We start from the raw sequence: 20,981 nt of genomic DNA, 5'->3' as shown, positions 1-20,981 counted from the left end.
AGCCCAACCAAGAAGAATCCTTCTCTATTCCAAATAGTCATGAAACTTGCTATGGTAATAAAAGTTATCAAATAACAAAAAAAAAAAAAAAAAACAACCACCACACGTGCATTCTAAAGCATCCATTTTCAAGAGATGCAAAACAGCATCCCACCTGCAAAAGTACACTAAAATGGCAGAGGCAGCCTGTTCAGATCACTGCCTTTTTATAGCAAGCATGGTGTGTTAAGTAGGTACTACGAATTTCTTGAAAATAAGCTGCTGTTATCTAGCAACGCATACTTTCCGCAGGCCTGGCTGATTCAGAACAGTATCTTAGCTACCTCAGTTCACCAGCAGGGCATTAGATCCAAACATAAATGTCAAAAGGGGGATGGGACAGCTAAAAATGGCAACATGAAATACATTTTACAACTATCTGGTACTGCTTAGGAACTTAGCTTTTAAAGAACAGCTGCTCAAAAACACCCTCTTTATCTGAAGGATGCACACTTTCCACAAACTTGCTACACCACTCTCCTCTGGTTTCACAGCACAGACCTTTCAGTCCACCAATCTGACAAGAAACATGGATGGCGACTTCTACAACTTTCACAGAGGTCATTTTACCAGCCTAAGTTTTGTTTGAACAACAAGGGCTGATGTGGGATAAAAAGTTGATACTTGAATTTTAAATGATGGCAGTGAGCCTGGATAGCACATTGTTCCCTCACACGTAAGAAACATGAGAGGCAAAAGTAAATATCTGAAAATAAATGTAAAATGAGCTACGTTTGTGAATGTTTCAGCATACAAATTGAGAAAAAAGTTAGGAAAGGAGAATTGAGCTCTCAATTCTAATGAAGGAAGCAGAAAGAAATGAAACTCAGATAGCTAAATTTTCATTACAAACATTGCCCAGCTCTCAATTCTTTATACAAGCCTGCCCATTTTTAACGAGCCCTCCACAGAGCTGAACACAGATTTTTGTCAACAGGGGTAAGGGTGCTCTCAGGTTCACTGGATGTCTGAATGTGAAGGGCTGTAGCTCATCTTTGAGGCAACTTTAGTACAGCTATCTGGTCATACATAAACATTCCAAGAAATTTGTTTCATAGAATCACAGAACAATCCCAGCTGGAAAAACCCCAAGGACCATTAGGTCCATCTCCTGGCTCCACACAAGACCATCCAAAAACCAAACCCTATGTCTACAGCATTGCTTAAAAGCTTGGGGCCATGACCACAGCCCTAAGGAGCCTGTTCCATGCCCATTGCCCTCTGGTGAAGAACCTTTTCCTAATATCCAACTATTTTGCGTTTCATTTCTCCCAGTACACAACACTATAGCCATCAGCAGAAAACTAACAAAGATGATTTGTTTCTACAATTGTACATGCCAACAGCTCCAGCAGACACAATGCACACAACAAAAAATTTTCTTTCCAAAACCCAACAGGTGATCAAGAAAAATCAAATGCCAAGCACATGACAAAAATGCCTTCAGTTTGGTTAAATCTAAAACTTAACCCTGAATGAGAGCAGTGGAAGAAGAAAACATAATAAAATAGGAGATAAACATGTTTCCCAGTTGTTGGCAAGGGCAGGTAAATACCATCTTTGCAAGTATGGAACAGACAAGTCTGGCTGGTTAGAGATTTACACGGCCTCAGACTTCAACTCTCCCTTGCCACAGCACAGCAGCACCCTCCATCCTGTAGGCCTCCAGAATAATCCTGTTTCCTAACTCTCATAAAGAAACACTTTGCTGGACTAAAAGGGACCACGGGATGGTAGAGCTGAATGGGCCATGTTCATTTTCAAGGTGAGGCTGGATAAGGCTCTGGGCAACCTGATCTAGCTCTGATATCCCTGCTCACTGCAGGGGAGTTGGACTAGACGGCCTTCAGAGGTTCCTTCCGACTCTAAGGATTCTATGACTCTACAGTTCATCAATACTACAGGACATCGAAGGCAATCAGCTACAAAACACACTTAAGAGCCAGTAGTAGGAAGAGGAAATGTACAGCTCCCATACATTCTGCTACAGGACACTTCTAACACGTGACCAGACGTGTGCATTACCCCAAGTAAGGATACCAGATTCAAATCTTAAATAAAATAATTGCCTCCCTGTGGTAGGGAGAAGCTGCTGTGGCTTAGGGAGTTGCCTTCCCTTCCCACTTCCCCAGCCACCTGCATTTGCTGCTAGATCAGGCTCAAACTCAATCAGAAGAAAAGGCACTTGTTAAAAACAAATAAAAATTAAAAAAATAAATAAATCAGAACACTTAACTGTCTGCTTAGAGGTGCAGGTTTTCTTCTTCAGGATGACACAGCCACCAGGCCAACACTGGGAATAACAACACAGTTTAAAGCATCTGGTAAACATTTTGGTGTACGTCTGCACAGAGAGGGCTGACACAAGGCAATACTCACAGCAACTGAGGGCCAAGAGAGACAAGTATCACTTGTGTCAGCGTAAGCAGAAGAAAACCAGCCCAAGATAAGGGCATGCGTAACACTTCCAGACCTGCTCAGAAGATTCTGCTCTGTGTATTGTAATACGACAATGAAGGAATCCAAGTCCTGATGGAATACCACTCTACAGCTCAGGTCATTCATTCATCATCGAACAGAAAGGAAAATAAGATTCCCTTTCCTATCAGTTTACACAGCTTCTCTAATTCCTAAAACCTAAGTCTAAAACCTAATGTACAGCAGTATCTCTTCCATAATACTGTCCTCTTCATATGGGTATGATGACGGAAGAACTTAACTGCTGTAACTGGTCTGGTGTCATTGCCTAAGGCAACATCTACAGCCTCATTTCAGAGGCTACTACTAGGAAGATGGAACACTCCGAGCGCTATGAGAAAAGCTCAGTCCAGACAGTTGGAGGACTTAACGAAAGGATTCAGATTACAAAGAGCAGCATCCAGCTTCAGCAGAAAATCTTTGCTCAGGGAGAGGAGGTGCTATAAAAACACACAGAGCAGTAGCCAGTAAAAAGTTACTTCGTAACTCACTTAAGTGTTACTGGATGTTAACAGAGGTTAGACAGGAAGAGTGAGCTTTAGAGAACCAAGCACAAGGCAAGCACAGGGAGGGAACTCCCTAAATCACACAGCCTATTTTCAGAAAACTCTGGGTAAGAGCTCACACCCCAGATTGTGAGATGGCAAGACAACAAAGTCACTACAGGTCAATGAACACCCAGCAGAGACCTCCTATGGTCAAAGAAGCAGAGAACGCACAGCATGCTGGAAAACCAACAAGTATCACTTAATCCCTGCTATTCCATTCCCACATACAAGTTTGCTTGTTCTTTTCCATTAGCAAAATCTCTAACAGGATACACAACACTTGGTGTCAATTCTCCCAAATAAGCCGCCTCCTATTTACATATCTCTATCTGCCTCCATTGCCTATCTGATCCCTGCTTCTCTAATCCAGCACAGCCATTCTAAAACAGCAGGAAATGGCCTCACGTGAAAGGCAGGCAGACAGGCATCCCAAAGGAAAAGCAATTAGGATAAATGCAGGCTGCTAGTAATCCCATGCTATGGAAATATCTACAATTTTGGCAATGCATTATCAAAATTCCATGCATTTGTGCAGTTCATATGTGAAGTCTGCACACGTGGTCACACTCTCCTTAATACAAAGTTCAGGGACCCAACAGTTTCTCTAAGCCAAACCTCTTATCAGCTAAGTTTGCTCTTCAGCAGTCTAGTTCTAAATGCTGCTGCAAACATGGGTTCAGCTACATTATTAGCTCAGTAGCTCTCCTGCTCTTTAACCAAAGCCATCCCCACTGATTTCTGTCTCAGCACCATCAGCCAAACAACCCTCTGAATGGCAACACTGCTTTCTCCCTAAATCCTGAGCACAGCAGCATTTTATTCCTGCATGATGAGTCCCAATGCTGAGATGAAAGCTTCTTGGGGAAAAAAAAGAAAAAAAAGGTTTTTTTTAATTTCTTCCTTTTATGTCATTCCATTATATATGGCAGAATTATAAGTCTTCTTGTTCCATATCTATTTTCCTAACTTTTTGTGTGTAAAGTGGAAAACTTAACTTTCCAAAGTTCAGTTTGGTGGTCAATGACACACACAGTAAAGCAAGGCTCCATCAAGTAGGACATCTACATCGTAACACAATTAGCTGCAACCCTGAACCATTTCTTCAGATAACTTAGCAAAGGCCACACCTGCTTTTCCCTGCTGAGAGCCTCTGAACTCTCCTTCAGGTGCAAAGCAACACATTAACTCAGATGCATAATGAGACAGAAAACTCAAAAATGCCACACTGAAGATCCTATTTTCCTTGGACAGAAAAAGCTCATGAAAAGGGGAGAACGTTGCATTAGACCCACTATTTCTCACAAGTAATTCCCAGACTCGCAGAAAGTAATGGCTTCTCAAAAATTCTTCCAATTCCAAGGACGTTTTGCTCTCTTTACTCCCACATCCAGCATTTCCAGCAAATTATGCCCTTCTATTTTTAAAGGTAAGTGCAGCTACAGCAGTGCCAGATGCAGCTCACCCTAGCACTAAATCATGGAATGTGCTCAAAGCAATTACTCACAGTGCCAGGACGACTCTGGAAGCCTGGCTAGGAAGCCACACGTCTGAGCCGCACGGAGTGCTTCCCACTGTCAGGAGCCCACACGCCGCTCGGCCTCACCATGACGTCACGTCGTGCTTACGAGCAAGAACCAAATTTCCTCAAAGCTGTAATTTTATCTTGCCGTCTGCTGACAGGGAGCATTTTTAATGATGCAGATTCTGCAGCCTGGCCTGCCTAGGGTTTGCAGAACGATGCTTCCAGAAAGGAAAACGCTCAGGCGTTCTATTTCCACCACACTTAGCAGCCTGCCTCACAGCTCACTCCAGCTTCAATCGCAGCACTGGCAAATCCTTTAAAATCCAAGCAGCTAAACATCCAACTCAACCTCCTGGTATGTTTTTTATTTTGATTTGTTTTTAACTGGGGGAAAGAAGCCAGTTAAACCTTCACGTTCCCATAGAAAGCACTTTGGCTGGCCTGCCTTAGACCTCCACATACTCAAGATATTTGTGGATTAGAACGCCAGAGCATTTTACCTACTTCTACAAGGCCTACTGCATCTTCACAGAAACCTGAATTAAAACAGAAAAGTTAGAGTCCTTACGTGTAAAAGTTAAGACTTCACAGCTTGTTCTTAGCACAGAGTCACCCTCAAACTCTTACCACTGCAACGTGGACCGTGCTCCAAAGTCTTCCTCAAATTCCTCTTGTGTGATAAAGTCCAGACCAAGTTTTCCCTTAATTCATGTTCTTAGAGTACCTAAAGCTACCATGGTGCCTAAAAAACATGCAGTCACTACATAATTAGCAAAATGGATGGAAAAGGGGAGAGATCAACATGAAAATGACACAGAACATCCTAAAAATTCTCTTTCCCCTCCACACCTAAGCACACATCACATGCAGAACTGACATGTCTTCCAAGAAATTAAGATCTTAATTTAAAATATGACAACTATTTCACATCCCTGGAAAGTAAAGACAGCAGTGCTTCTGCAGTATGGTAGAGGCTAAGAACACAGTGCTACGATTACCATAAATCATTTCATACAGGGCTCATCAATGGACTGGTTTATCAAATGTTGGAAAAGACGGAAGCTTGCCCTAGGGAAGAATAACTGGAAAATGCTGCAGTGGCCCCTTTTTCAGGATAAGCCTGCTACCCATACATACTGCTGAGGCTGTGGGATATCATCTTTCTTTCTTTCCTCCAAGTAACAAATCTCTGGAGGTAATGCTATACAACTCGGTGTCTCCTGAAAGTGTCCACCACCACAGTCCATCTGAAATAAGTCCCTCCAAGCATCTGGAGGTGCTCAAGAGATTTGGAAAAAGCCAAATTCAAGTCAGCACACAGAACATTTCTACCTGGGGCATGGAAACTTTTCATATTTCAAATCTGCTTCTTCATCTTCAAAGGCCTTCCTAAGCATTAATTAATCTTACAAAGCATCTTTGAAGTAGGCATCATCAGTGTCTTGCTACACACAGGGAAACTGAGGCAGAGACTCACTGCTTCAGGCCAATTAGTACACTTAGCAGAGAAGGCCCAAGTTTTAGCTGAGCACCTCCCTACTCCCAACATGCCTCTTTTTAAACTCCATGACACAGAAACACTGTAAGGCAAGAACTAAATTCCAGAAAAGCAAGCATTTCAGGCCTTCAAGCAATAACAATGGGTTTCAAATTAAAACATTCTGCTAAGAATAGATACACTGGAATATGATCATGTCAGTTTCCAATAGCCAAGATGCCAATACAGAAATTAAAATAAAAACCTCTAGCTACTTTTTGGACAGCAAACCAATCGTTTCAGAATGTAAAAGCTTATTCTTTATGACAAACACAGCATCAGAAGGATAGCAGGTAAAAATCAAATCATACATGTTCAAAATCTGCACTGACAAGATTTTACTTGAGCATTTCTATTTATAACAAAGAATAGTCATAACATTTCTGCTCTGAAGACAGAAGGTGTGCAAGCCAGGCATCGCTTTCCTCAGCTCCTGTAATACCAAAAAGTCGATTATTTTCCAGTCTGATTCCCACTTATTAAAATGAGCACATCTCATCATTCACTTCAATCTGGAGGCACCAAAACCTACACAAGAATGCAGGAAACAAGTATTCTACAACTCACATTCCTTTGATGTACCACCACATAGCAGGTGTGACAAAGAACCACCAGCCTACAGCAGACAAAGCCAGCAAGGAAGCTTCCATCCTGTGGTCAGAAGCTACACGTGCAACAGGACAGAGAAATGAGTGTTTCAGCCATGTTCTGGGGCAAGACGAGAAACCTCAGAGCCCAGCTACGCAAGAACTACACAGAGTTTTGCAAACACCGGTCTAGTATCTGGAGATTACTTCCCATGAGGATGACCAAGGATTGAGGATTCAAGGCCAGGTTGGATGGGGCCTGAGCAGCCTGATCTGGTGGCTGGTAACTAGCCCATGGCAGGAAGGTGGAACTGGGTAGACCTTAAGGTCCCTTCCAACCTAAGCCAATTTGTGATTCTGTGACCACAGGATCTGGCAAATGGCTTCAAATGAAATATGCTGTTACCAGAACAGCCAGCTCCAGTTTAGAAAACTGCAAGTGCTCCAAGACATTCTAATATTGCATTACAATTCAACATTAAGAGGCAGTTCAATGCAGTCCAAGAGTTAAAAGCCAGCAAGCGTATGTATAAACAGAGACTGGAAGTGCAAATGCTGATAGTTCTCATTGGAAAGACCTTCCTCTGCATACATTCTTCAGACACCATCACTGTTATGATTCTGAACACTAGCAAAAGCAATACACTTGCAGAGAGCACTCCCACCTCACGAAAATAACTCACAAATGTTAAGCCATAAAAAGCAGAATTGTCTTTCCATGGAGGGCAATGTAAACTCTGCCAAGATCACTAAGGAAATCGAAGCAGCCCGTCTGGAAAAGAGTTAAGAGCTGCCAACTCCTCACACAACACAGCAGCTCTCTCGAAACATGAGGCAGTGGCAGGAAGGTAATTCCAAGCCCAGGGTTTTGTTACTGTTGGCTGTTTGTTTAAGGAAGAACCGGTTGCACTGATTTGAATAATTTCTACAGACACATGCTCATTCCTACAGGTACAGAATACACGTTGTTTATTATTTATACACACTGCTGTACAAAACAGTAACAGAAAATGATCAGTTGCACACAGCCAAAGTTTCCCAGTCCAGTGAGCAGGAGATATAAGAATAGCTTAGTTGTCTACTCCACCACAGACTGCAATTAGGGATGTCATGATGAAGGTGCCCGAGAAGTGCCTTTTCCCAAAGCTAACATCACACTTGGGAGATGCACTGTTTGTGAGGAATGTCTGTGTCCGTAGCTCACCTATCACTTATGTCACAGGCAGTTATCCAGGCTACAGAAGGCTGTTTCCACATACTATAACCCACAGAGAGACAGCCAAGACCAGGCCTTCCAGCTTCAGCACACTCCTAAGCACTGTGCTTAGAAAAGCTCCACGGAACATTTTTCTTCCTAAAAGCCCCAGATCCTTGAGCACAGCAGTCTAAAAAGAAATTCAGATTTAAAACAATAACAGTAAAAATAGCCAAGGTTAACAGTCCCAAAACACAAAGGTGGGGAACCTTTCAGAAGGAAAAAAAAGGAAGGAAAAAGCATAGTTTCTAACACTTGTTTTGTGCTTTGCTTTTTCTTTTAAACCACGCTTAAAAACACACAAATCTAAAGGTTTCCTCATCTAAAAATACAATATCACAGACCAGAGGCATTTAAAACAATACCCTGATTTTTCAGCACACGGAACTGACGGTGCCTGCAAAACTGTGCAGGCTGTTCCTAAAAGGAATGCCTCTTTCAGTGTCGAGAAATGGGGTAAATACAAAGCCAGCCAAAATCCCACATCCAACTTTACTCTTCTCAGTGAAGTACTGCTACCCGTCCTTTTCCATCCTTTCTTTTCCTTTGCTGGACTGTGGAATAAGCTATGTTTTCAGCATGCTTTTGAACCTGAACATACTTTTCAAGTAACCTGTTTTCATTTTGTTTGGTTTTTTTCCGCTCAGCAACTGATTTGAAATAATGCTTCTTTCTACCAAAGGAGAAAATACTGTTTTCTGACAGTGAAATAGGTATTTTTATGAGCTTTTAATTTTCTGTTCATCAAAACAGGAACTAAAATCTAGCTCCCTTTTGTCAGAAAATTAACTATCTTCATACTGTAGTGTCTCACACAGGATGAGATGTGAGGAAGCAGATCAAAATCATAAAAAAAAGATCATAATCTTATCAATAATCTTACAAACAAAAAAAAAACACAGGTAGAACTATGCACAAGTCTCTACGTGTTAAAAAAGTTTCTCGGATGATTCACATCCAGTAAGGCTACTGAGGGCAGCCTTAAGGAATGGTTTTGCTTTTTCTTGCCCCAACAATCACCACTCAGTGTTGCAAGCTGTCATAACACATACACATCATAGTTTTGAAATGCTCTTTTTTCTTTCTACAAACACATTTCAGAGTTGATGAAATTGAGTAAATTCAGCCCAGCATAAGCTGGCTGCTGTGACATGCACCAGAAGACAGCTGAAAAGGCGTTCCTGCCATCCTTCCTCAGAAGGGGCCAGCTGAGTACAGCACCTAGGGACTGGTTCTGGGGGGTGGCCCTTCAGGCCAGCTCTGCTTCCACATCCTGTGCCTCCCCTGCAGTGGTGCCCGTGGAGACAAGTCCCAAAGGTGTTCCATGGCCACAGACATAGAACAAGGCACCTGCACTTGTCCACAGCTCCCCGCCTCTGTTTTTCCATCAGGGAGCTCAATGTGCCTATGAACAAGGGGGAAGGTACTGTGCTACAATGCTCCTGCCTACCACCACCCCATCCACATTGGTGGCAATGGTGTTCTGGTAGTTCATTCAGCAGGACACAGCTTACTGCAATTCCTAACACAAGGAAGAGGGAAGCCTCCAGAACACTATTCCATAACTAGGAAGTCATCATCAGTTTGCTATGCTCACAGACCAATTCCCTTGTTTCACATACAACATGTTCACTTAATAAGCTTTCATCTCCTGGAAAGCCCTCAAAACAAACAAGACAATCAGAGCTGTACACTACTCACAAACACAAACTACTTCCCAGAGCATCCAATGGTCATGGAAGTGACTCAGCCTGAAGGACCAATAGCAATGCTGCACAATGTAAGGAGGGGGACAGCGCAGAGGCATGGAAAGGAGAATGACAAAATGCACTGGAGAGGAATTTGGATGAAATGAAAGCAATACAACACTCAGCCATGCGTGTCCTGCAGACTTGCAAAGACAGACAGGGGCCAACATGCAGACAGCAGGGAAATGGAAATGTGTACAGGGCATAAGAACTGCAGCCTCTGACTGAGCTTGTTTTGCAAATGAAGTTAAATTTCAAAGCAAGCAGAGCAGTGGGCTGCTTTCACTGGATTCTTTCAATAAGATCCAGTTTCCTTCACTGCTTTAACACACTCATCTACTGTGTACGTACACATACACAGGAATATAGCTTGGAAATCTCAGGCTAAACCAAACCTAGATTTATTCTGATATTTATTTCCCTCCCTCCCCCCCACAAACAGGCTACAAGCAGAACTCTGAAGGAGGCAAACACAAAGCGCTCCCGCCTCTCCAACTGCTTTGTTCTCTTTTTATTTTTCCTCCCCTTCAGGGCCACTGAAGAGGAGTTCAGTACCTTCATCACTTCAGTCACTAATTAAGTTCTCTGCAAACTAAACAGTGCTTTTTCCTCTCACTAATGTTCCCCTCTTCTCCCAGGAAATCCTTATTCCTGTCAATTAGTATTAACTCATTTAAAAGGAAGGGCACAGCTTGAATTCAAAGAAAAGTGAGAACGTCACCCAGTTATGCTTCAAAGTTTAGTTTCCACCAAGGTTCAAACCTCAGCTTACTGAATGAATGTATCTAATAACTCATTCAGTAGACATAAGTGCTTCTTTTGTCAAACCTACTCTTTCCCATACATACAACAGCACTACAAAGCCATCCAAACACTTACTTCTTCTGTACACGAATGTACAGCGCGTTATCCCTTGAAGAAGAGAGGACTTGATAAAGCTGTAAATGGCAGCTGCAAGGTTGCTAAAAGGGATGCCATTCGTACCCTGCAGCAAGGAGCGCTGCATGAGAACTGATGCCAACAAGGATGCAGCTTGCCCAATGGCAAGCACAATGTGAATCACAAGTCAGGTGCCTGCAACAGAAGATCACACAGTACGCTCACATGCACAGCCTGTGCTCTCTACCAGCAATACCTGCAGAGACTCCACCCTGAAGTCTGCAATCTGAGCTATGTCAGCGGACTCCTCCCTGTCATTTGTTGAGTGCGTGATGAAGGCAAAGCCCAGGAAGCAAACATAGGAGGACTCTATGCTGTTTTGCAGAAATTCTTAAAATCCGTCACTCAGCTGTTTCCAAGAAAACGTTGTGTTCCAAAGAAAGTCAGTTAGACAGCAGGAAGATGCCTGCAAGCAGATGTGGGAGCGAGATGCTACTGCACACATTACACAGACACATGGAAACATGGAGAGCAGAATGAGAAACTCCAACAGCATGCAGAGCACAAGGGAACAGAACAACTTCTTCTGACGGAAGCAGCAGCATTCAAGTGCCTGACAGGCAGAGTGAAAAATACCAAGAGGAGAGGGAAACAAATCGAACACACGGTGTGCACTTCCACAAGTGATCAGAAACGGTGACTAGAAGGTACCGTTAGAGAAGACACAACTAAAGAAATTCCAAAAGAGCTACAAGGAAACTCCTAACTCTGTGTGGCTGTGTTATTTCTTTCCATGGCACCACCGATTGCATTTAAAGAAAAGACAGCGGAAATGTCCATCAAGAAAGGAGGCTTACTACACCTAACTGAATAATTGAAAACATCAGTAGCATCCAGGTTGAGGAGCAGGAGGTGAGAAAAGGGAGCCAAGGGGCCACTAGCAAAGCGTGCACTTAACAGCATCTGTCTGCCTGTCATTTCTTCACTAGAGCACACCTCCCATTTCATAAAACAAGGACAAAAGTGTCCCATGCAAAAGGAAACTATTCCACACGTGACAAATGTCCTTATGCCCAGCTGAGTTCTCCCTAAGCCTTTACATTACTAATGTCCTCAGCATCTTAAACCCTGGAAACAGTCACACCCTTTGAATACATTTAAGGAGGCGGCAAGCACAGCTTTTCAGGATGCAATCTACATGCTGTTGAGGATGATGAATTACAGTAATAAAAACTTGGCTCAAATATCAAATTAGATCCTTACTTATACACCAAATATAGTGCTTGAGGAACATGCCTCAGAATATGGACGGTTTCCCAAAATGCTGATCAGTGCTTTTGAAAGCCAGTGCTTTACAAATGACTAAAGTAAAAATGGTTGGACAACCTAAGAAATCACAGCAGGGCATTAAAAAAAAAAAAAAAGAAGAAAAAGAAAAAGAAAAGGAAAACTAACAAAACAGTATAAGACAGTCTTCAGTACTTTTAAATGCAGTAAAAAGAACAATATGTCAATGTGTTTAGGGAGAAGGCAGCATTAAAAAACTTAACCGACTTTAATAGGAGAGGGGTCCCTTCAGCACTTTTTGCAAGGCTGTATGTTTTTTCTAACCCCACACAGAAGAAGCTGTTGTCACACATACTGCAAACACAGCAGACAAGAAACACCGGGCAACGTCCCAGCAGAAATCCCATGACATATCCTTAAGGTTGCTCTTCCACTCGGACTAATTGGTAAAATGGGGTCTGAACCAGGAAGTAACAGAACAATCATCAGAGCCAAGAAATAACCCAGAGAACAACAGGAAGAAACGGACAGGAGGCACCAATGAATAATCTAGCAGCCTTCCAAAAATACCCTGCATTATCTCATCACCAAGTGTATCTTACACAACCCCCGCATTTATCACAATCTTGTATGAGGTCTAAGTATTTTCAGCACAATCTGCTCATACCTTGCAAGGAATCGTAACAAGAAACCACACCTGGCCACAACAGCAGAGGTGGAACAGCTGCTACCTACACAGGAGAGCACTTCTTTGGCCACTAGTTCAGCCTGTGCATTTCACAGCTGAGTTCCCATCAGTTTAACTGTTCTCCTATAAACTTACATTGTACACAGATGGTCCTCTTGTCCACTCACACTGCAACATGACATTTTAAGAGATGCCAACCACAGCAGGGAAAAAAACGTGTTGATGTGTGACAAATAGAAGACACTGCAGTGTCACTTTGAACCCTGGCTCTAGAACACTCAGCAGTAAGACCAGGCAGACTTACTGTACTGAAGTTGGTACTACTGAAGTTGGTAAAAACACAACTCAACTCTGAGCCAGCAAAGCCAAAATAATAGGCTATTTTATTCAAGGCAACGTCAGGAGCACATCTCATTGTCATATGGATTCAAACTGTTTTTGTATAAGAAATCAGATGACACCACCTTTAGGAAAAAAAGAATTTAGCTTTTTATCAAAGCTTAGTTAAACCCATTTATTCTGTTTGTCATAAAGAAAGGAGTAAGACTTGTAATACAGACAGCAAATTCAGGTGTTCCAAGTTGGAATCTGCAACACATTTTTCTTCACTAAGGAAGGGAGTCAGATTCTGTACATCAGCTGTGCTCATAACCCTAGGACACAAGTAATTACCTCTGTACATAAGCAACCAAATTTGAAGATAATATGCAATGATAGGCAAGCAAAACAAGTAGGTGGAAAGGCAGCAAGCTTTAAATAAATGTAAGCTGAAATACGGGCAGGATCACAGGAGGCATGCAAGAATAACAAAAGAAATGGATTCCTGCCAAGGAACAGCTGGAAACTGGAGGAGAAGGAAGGAGAGGAAAGGGTGAACAAGGCAGAACTGTCATTACACAAAAAGCAGAAGAGTAAGAAGTGAGGGCTGCTGCTGAGTTTCAAGATGAATGGGAAGAGATGGATGGATGGACAGACGGAAGTCTCCTTAAATCTGCGAGTTCTATCACGCGTTAGAAGTCAATGAATCGAAGGGCAAGGCCTGAAAGGACCAAGAAGCTGGATTTTATCCTTAGTTTTCTACTGAAAGAAAACTGAAAAAAAATCATGTAAAGAGTGAATAAATTCAGTTCCAAGTCATCAGCAATTCACTGCTTTTAAATGTTTCAAAAATACCTTCGCCAGGAAAAACTGCTTTTACCTTCATGAATTCACAGTGAGAGACTGTGCATGCATTAAAGCAGAATTAACATCTCATACACATGAATTTAGTGGCTGCTGTTTGGGGATGTTAGAAACACAAGCCTTTGCTTCCCTTTTTAACGGACCACTTCTGAGACACACAATGCACTGTGATACAGCACTCAAAGCTGGTCACCAAAACTTACAACAGTGACAGCCAGCATCACGCCTGTGCCAAAGAAGTGCTAGAAAAGTGAATGGAAAGGAAATGCCATAGGTAAAAAGGCAACACACACAGATGTGACAAAGCACTGAATTCTTACAGTCCCATAGGCTGTAATAGGAAATGGCTCAGTATATAAATGCTAAAAGCATTGCAAAGCTTATTCTGTCGTTTGAGTTGATTTGTGGGTCAAAGGGTTATTGATAGCTTTGGCAGCAAAATCTGTTATTGCTTAAAGAGATCCTAAATCCAAAGACTTGGCAGAAAGATATCTCTTCCAGACTAAAAACCATCCCACAGCACACGTGCCCAAATCCTCCCCTAAAAGCGATTCCTACTCCACCACAGTTCTCACCTGACAGATGCAAATAGCTAATTTGTAGGTTCACTTACACTGCAAACACAAAGAGGGAAGAACAAACAAGGGAAAACAATTGCAGCACAAAACCAAACCATTAGGAAGCAATTAAGACCGGACATTCACCTCCATGTAGCACACACAACTTTCACACTGAACAACATCATTGTTTGCATGTTTGTTCCTTTTAACTTTTAATTAATCCTGCTACACGGAGCAAAAACTCAACAATCTAAGAAGGCAGCAAGGCGCGCAGAGCCCAACAAAGTTTAAAGGACAGGGCTGATGATACACCTTAACTAACCGGACTGCCAGCGTGAGGAGAAAGGAAGAAGGCTCTTCTCTGCCTTCTGCCATGTCCGCACACTCCTGCTGCTTCGATGCCTCCTGTACCACCCTGAGTCTCACTACTCCATGACCCCACACAGCTAAATTAGTAACAAACTAATCCTACAAAAAAGGAATCGATAAATTTCTGCTGGTTTAACTTCACTTGGCCAGATCGTAAGGATGACAAGCACATCAGCAAACTGCACCGTCATAAAATGTTTTAGGGTTTTCTGCAAAGATGAATGAGGAAGGAAGCAAAGCAACAAGAACTCTATGGAGCATTTTTCAATAGGCTGAGAAGTGGAGAATGAATTGTACCACAGATGGTGCAAAAGGAACACCAACACTTCTTTCCGAGGAGCTTTAATGCTGTATTCATTGCCATGGTCTCCGGAAGCTTTCTGTTGTTTGTGCTCCTTTCTGTAGAAGTGACAGATGAGCGCCAGCCAAGAGACACACCTCGACAGCAAGCCTTTCAACACAGCAGCACAGCTGAAGTGACATGCTTCAACAATATTCAATACAAACTTCAGGTACGAGCATCTGTCTATTTCTACAATCTAGCATTCAGTGAAAGGACAAGCAGCTAGAAAATAAAAGCTTTACTTCCCACACACTGTTGGGTCACTGCTGAATTCATACCAATTCTGCCTTTAAAGAATCCTGCTTTCCTCAGAAAACGTTAATGAAGCTCACAGGAAAAGCGTTAAAATGTTTTGCAGTTCTCTCTCTAATTCAGTCACCGGCAAACTGGAGAGAAATTTCATTCCCAGCACTCTTCTGGGAAAAGAAGTGACTGCATCACTTGCGGTATTGGTTGAACAGCAGACTGTGGTGAGCCAACGCACGTTTCAAGAACCTTTCCCTCAATCTCTCCTCTAGGAACCCAGTCTACACAGCAGCATTACATTAGTCAACCCAAAACCAAAGAATTTACCCTAAACTGTCCTGTAAAACCTGCACTTAAAGTAATGGGAACAAAGAGATCTGACTGTTGGACAAGCACATGTCCCACTTCTAACAGACTGTAACTGCCCACACATTGATTTTCAATGGCTGAAATTCCAGTTCATTAGTGCATGACAGTCTTCTGTGGGAGTCTTCGATAATGAGGGGACAGATACTACGTCTCAACTTCGAACTGCAGAAGTGTTCATGAAGCACTGGGCTCCTCTCTCCAGCTACAGAACCTGAAAACCGCTGCCCACTTTAAAAGCTTTCAGTGGATAGTAACAGCAACTCAGCATCTAGGAAAGGCAAAGAAGGGGAAACAAACATCCGCAGTGTTCTTCAAGAGCAGGGGCAGACAGGGAAACAGGCTGTAGCTCGGCAATCCAGAAACAAAAACACCAGCTCTAATTTCGATATTACTCTGCAAGAGATGGAAGGAAAAAATGAATGTCCCATCGCACTTTCCGCAAATGTAAAAAACATCATCATCAGAAGAAACTGCTCGGCTCTCCTGTCCTCTGTAAGACAGGAAAGGAAGAGTACACCTTTCCCCTGCTTGGTTTCCAAGGTCACTCCACTTTGACTTATCCACGTATGCCCCGAACTACTGCTGCTCATCCACACCACTATGTGCTGTATCCATCAGCTCTCAGCCCACAGACATCTCACCAGTTCTCACTATCTACATCAATCTAACACTGAGAAACTCCCGGACCTCTACACACAGGAACTTAGAGAACATGGAGATGGCTTTTATTTAAAAAACAAAAACAAGATAAACAAACAAACAAAACAGTTTCACAACTTTAATAATAAAAATATTTTCTTTTAAAGATAAGTTATCTAGCTACTTTTTTACGTAAGTTTTGCCAGCGTAGGACAACACAAGCATGTTACCATATGGCACGCCTACCAGAACTATCTTTAATTTTTTCCCTTGGAGATGTAAGCTCCAGTACCCGCAACCAAGCTACAATTTCCTCCTAGAGAAAACTTCTCAACTTTTTGGAACTAAGGATACTTTGTAGTTCAGCTCTCTTCATTTTACTTTTTTTAAAGATCCAAGACGACCTATAAAATCATTTCAGAAGTGTTTTTAAAAAGAAAAAAAAAATCAATCAGAAAGAGAAGGCGGTGAGGCTGAAAATAAAAACTGCTGCCAAAATGGAGCTGTATTAATCCAGTGACTTGTGGCAAAAGACGCTCTTTCTATAACGTTATCCATAACAAGAGAAGACAATGGTTTCCCTTGATTTTGTTCCCCCACGTAGCTTTATGTGGCACTGGTCCTAGCAACAGAGAAGAATAGCACTGGCTTCGTCAGCAGACAGGGACAGCGCAACGGCTGCGAGGGGCCCCCGGCACCCTGCGCTATCCAGGCACAATCAAGACCAGGGCACAAAGTCTGCAAGCAGAAGGGGGCTCTCAGTATTCGACTGTCAAACTGACAAACTACAGCCGAGGTAGTGATGACAAACCTATGTGACAGGTTGATCACGATGTAGAGAACTCTTCTGGTGGTGCACAATGACAACTTCAGGCTGCTGAGATCAAAACTGGGCGTCTGTTTGCAAACAGACAGCGGTACCACTGAGGCAGAGAAAACAGCGTGGACAAAGAAACAACTTGGTTACCTTCGTATCCAGGAAACCCTTGGTGAAAAAGCACTACAGAAAACTGTGGGAAACGTGGGGGTTTTGCAACACAAAACAAGGTTGAACTACTAAATATAAAGATATCCAACCACTATCACTGAACAGCTCTACCCACATAACGTGAAATCAAAGTTGAAGAAAAGGCGGCAGTAACTTATAAGAAATTAACTACTTGCCAGTAGCACACAGGCAGCTTCCTAGGCCTCCCTGAGGCAACCTGGTAACATTATTTTTTCTAAATTCATTTCTAAACTGGAGCTGAGCAAAAGACCACGCTGCCAACAACAGCTGAGACAGCTCTGCCAGCATTTCTGGCTTTGCCATGCAACAACTTCAGTTTCCACTTCTATTTTTCAACAGTACGTGAAACAATGGGGGGGAGGGGGAGGGGGGAACATTTGCTTTCCTGGGCTTCAGAAGTGTCTGGAAAAAAAAAAAAAACAAAATCTCATTACTGCCTGCAACAGAGGGCAGAGGGTTTAGTGCTTTTCTGTTGCCAGTTAGCCAAACGCCAAGGAGCGTGAGGTCGTCTCATTTGCAAACCAAAGTCCCAGGACACGTTGTATGAGAAACCCTGTCCCCCTTCTCCATTGCAGCAGCTGGGAATGATGAAGGAGGGGGACAGCTGGGCTTCTTCTCATTAAAAGCACCGCTCCCGGATCCACCGACGGTCATTTGAGCCCACCTCTGGCGTGCGGTTCCGACCCCGCAGCTGAGCGGCGTCTCCCGGGACGAGGCGGCAGCAGCGCGGTTCCAGACGAGCGCCTCTGTTAGCGGCTTTACAAGCTGGACGCGACGCAGAGCTCCGGGGGATGTCAGCTAGCGCCAGGCCAGTTTGTCTCGGCGAGAACGCAGCTCCCCAGATAACGCAGTTCGCCCGAAGGAGGCCGCGGACATCTGGCGCTTATCAGCGGGAGCCGCTCGCAGCTGTCAGTCCCACGGCAGCAGTCCCGCGGCGCCCGCACGTAGCCGAGAAGGCGACGGCCCTCCCTCAGCCCTCGGCAGCCGCCCGCCTTCCCTTCCCTAGAGCGCATCTTCACGTTAATTAATAGGTCACGGAACCGGTTTATGTTAATTGCCGGCAGTACCTCGTCTTTGTTCCCAAGGGGAGGGACCAAAGTTCATTCCGTTGTTGCCTACGAAGCGAAATTACAAAACGCACGGTCCCGCGCGCCCCTCGGTTGCCACTAACTCCTCGGGGAGCCTTCTCACGCCGCAGCCGACGACCGCTGGCCCCGCAGCACCGCCGCCCCGTGCCGGACCGGCCTCCCGCAGCGCCCCCTCGAACCCCTGGCGCCTTTCCCCGGACCCCCCTCCCGGCCCCGGCGGCCGCGCTCCCGAGCCCGGAACGCGCCAGCGCCGTTAGCGCCGCGGGCCGGCTCACAAAGAGGGCGGGCAGCGCGCCGCTCCGCCGCGACGCGGAACGGTACGGGAGCGGCCGCCCCTCTCCCTCAGGGCGGCGGCCCCCGCCCGGCGGGACGGCACGGGGAGAGGAGGGCGAAGGGAGAGGAGGGGAGGGGAAGGCCGCAGAGGCGACGGGATCAGCTCCCCCTCGCGCCCCTCCGCGAATACTCACAACAAGAAGCTCATGGCGATGGCGGGGAAGCGGGACCGGCTGCTGCCTGGGCTCGGCGCGGCGCGGCTCGCGACGGCGGCGCAGGGCGGGCGTGTGCGGGGAAAGCGCCGCGGGGCGGGGACGCGGCACGGCGCCTCCCGCGCGCAGCCCGCCCCTCCCGGCTCCGCTCCTCCCCGTGCCGCGGGGCGTCCGGCGGCAGCGCCCCCAGCTGCGGGGCGCCGAGGCCTCCAGCGGAGAGGTGCGCGGAGCCTCGGCTGCTGCCGGCAGGGAAGCGCGTTCCGCTTTGCAGCCCGTCCCGTGCCGGAAATCGGGCGTTCCCACACCCGTTTGCTTTGTGCGCCCTGGAAGCGGTGACGGCTCTGTCGGTGTGAGCCCCCGACGGGGCAGCCCCCCGTCTTAGGTGGAGACTCGCTCCTGGCTGCGGTGGCGGCTTCTGAGCAGCAATGAGGAAGGCCCTAAGGTTACTGATAAAGCAACGTGGTCTGCCTGCGTCCTTCACCCCAAATTGCTTCCTGTGCGGCAAGTCTGTGGGGCGCACGAACAGAGTGGCTCACTTTGCTTTAGCCGGGGACTCGGAAGGCACCATGATAGCACTATATGTCCCACCCTGGTTGCCTTAGCAGGTCAGTTGGTGGCATTATCCTCACCCCTCCACAGTGCAGTTCAGCTCCCCGCGCCCACAGATAACAGCCGCATTCACTGAAGAGTAGGGAGACCTTTGCTTCTGCATCTCTGCCCTCTTCACTCAAGAGCCCTGACTAAACAAACCTATCAAAATGGCCTCCAACATTTCTGAGCACGGGTGTTTGATTTTTGAGCAATCTTTAACTAAGCTGGGGCCCACAGTCAGCTTGGGAGCGACACACCTCACAATGGGAGATATGGGCAGCTGCAAACTACTGAAGTAAAACAAAAATCGAGTCCTGCCCTCAAGCTCCTGGCAGCTCCTCAGCACCACCATCACCCAACCTCTGCCCCGAACTGCCTCACCATGCGTCCTCCTGCCTGTAGATATTTCAGTACACCACGGTCAGTAACCCTGCAGCCCACGATGTTTTCAGAATAAATACGACTGCATCTTTGCTGGTATTGTCGTGTGAAGAGCAAATGAGGGAGCACAGTGTGCTGCAGGAGACATCCATGTCACATCAGGCAGTGGCTGCAGGCTGGCACCGCAGGCTTAGTGCCACCTCCTGACAGCAGAAATGACAATTCCTGAGAGTCACTTCACGTGAAAATCTGCCTCTTTTTGGTCAGCAAGAAGCCAGATGGATTCCAGAGAGGTAACAGATGGACCACAAGGTTCCGTCCTGGGGCCTGCAGACCTTCCTGCAAGTAACACACTCACAGACGGATGAGAGGAAAATCCATTTTGGGATTCATTGCTGGGAAAATTCGGTACACCCAAACGCACTGCAGTCCCACACAGCACCCAGTTTCTGTCGTTGCACCAGGAGTTTCTCTCAGGTGGCAACAACAAGACTTGTCAGCTTCTCATGCTTTTAAATGCTGAAATTGCATTTCCTACATTCTGGCTCCTTCCTCCTGACCAAGTCCAAATGCCAGGTCAGCGCATTTCTAAGTGAATGAAAATTACACTGGTGGTTTTGGGCACTTTTAAAATGAAGCATTCTACCAGGCAGCAAAGGCTCAACAACATTTCATGACATTTGCCAATTTCCTTCTGGCTGCATTAATAAAAGCAGGCATGAAACGGGGCTCAGGCACTTCTAACAGAGTTTGTCAGACTAAGTTGGCCACAGAAATTCAACTGAGGAAAAAAAATACTGCTAATCTTCTTGGCACGTTCACGCTAGGACGTGAATAACCTGCATTCTCTGTTCCCACCCATACACTTCCTTCTACCCACAGAGCATTTTATTTTAGCGACAAGTTAAAATTAAATGCCTCTTACTTCCACAGTCAGTAGGAAATACTTTGCCTGGGTGGCTGTCAGGAGAAATGATTACATAATGTGTACTTTTGATGTCTGAGATTAGCATCGGTCTGCTCACGATGGCTACGGGCCGTGAAGCGCACGGACTGGCAGTGCTGCAGCCTTATGTAAGGGCTGAGCTGCTCAGCGGCTCCAGCAAAGGCGCAGTGAATGTACCCAAACCCCGACGGCTGTCATTTTGGTT

General features: G+C 45.1%; 1 protein-coding gene across 2 annotated transcripts in view; it reads right to left on the bottom strand.

Moving 5' to 3' along the window:
- MOB1B (MOB kinase activator 1B) overlaps positions 1-18,998 on the bottom strand; it is a 38,530-nt gene extending 19,532 nt beyond the window's left edge. Inside the window, exon 1 of one of the 2 annotated variants that reach the window (XM_085222687.1) lies at positions 18,841-18,998. In XM_085222687.1, the coding sequence (XP_085078813.1) occupies positions 18,841-18,854 (14 nt within the window). In that variant the 5' untranslated portion in view covers positions 18,855-18,998. Of the gene's footprint in view, positions 1-17,949; positions 18,319-18,840 lie in introns of those variants that run through there. The other variant, XM_085222688.1, reaches the window with a different exon arrangement.
- Positions 18,999-20,981: the final 1,983 nt, after the last annotated feature.

Source organism: Meleagris gallopavo, chromosome 4 (assembly GCF_905368555.1).
Source record: "Meleagris gallopavo chromosome 4, MGAL_WU_HG_1.1, whole genome shotgun sequence".
In the NCBI taxonomy this organism is placed as follows: Eukaryota; Metazoa; Chordata; class Aves; order Galliformes; family Phasianidae; genus Meleagris; species Meleagris gallopavo.
The sequence above is the reverse complement of the archived record's forward strand: the minus strand, read 5'-3'. Positions and strand labels throughout refer to the sequence as shown.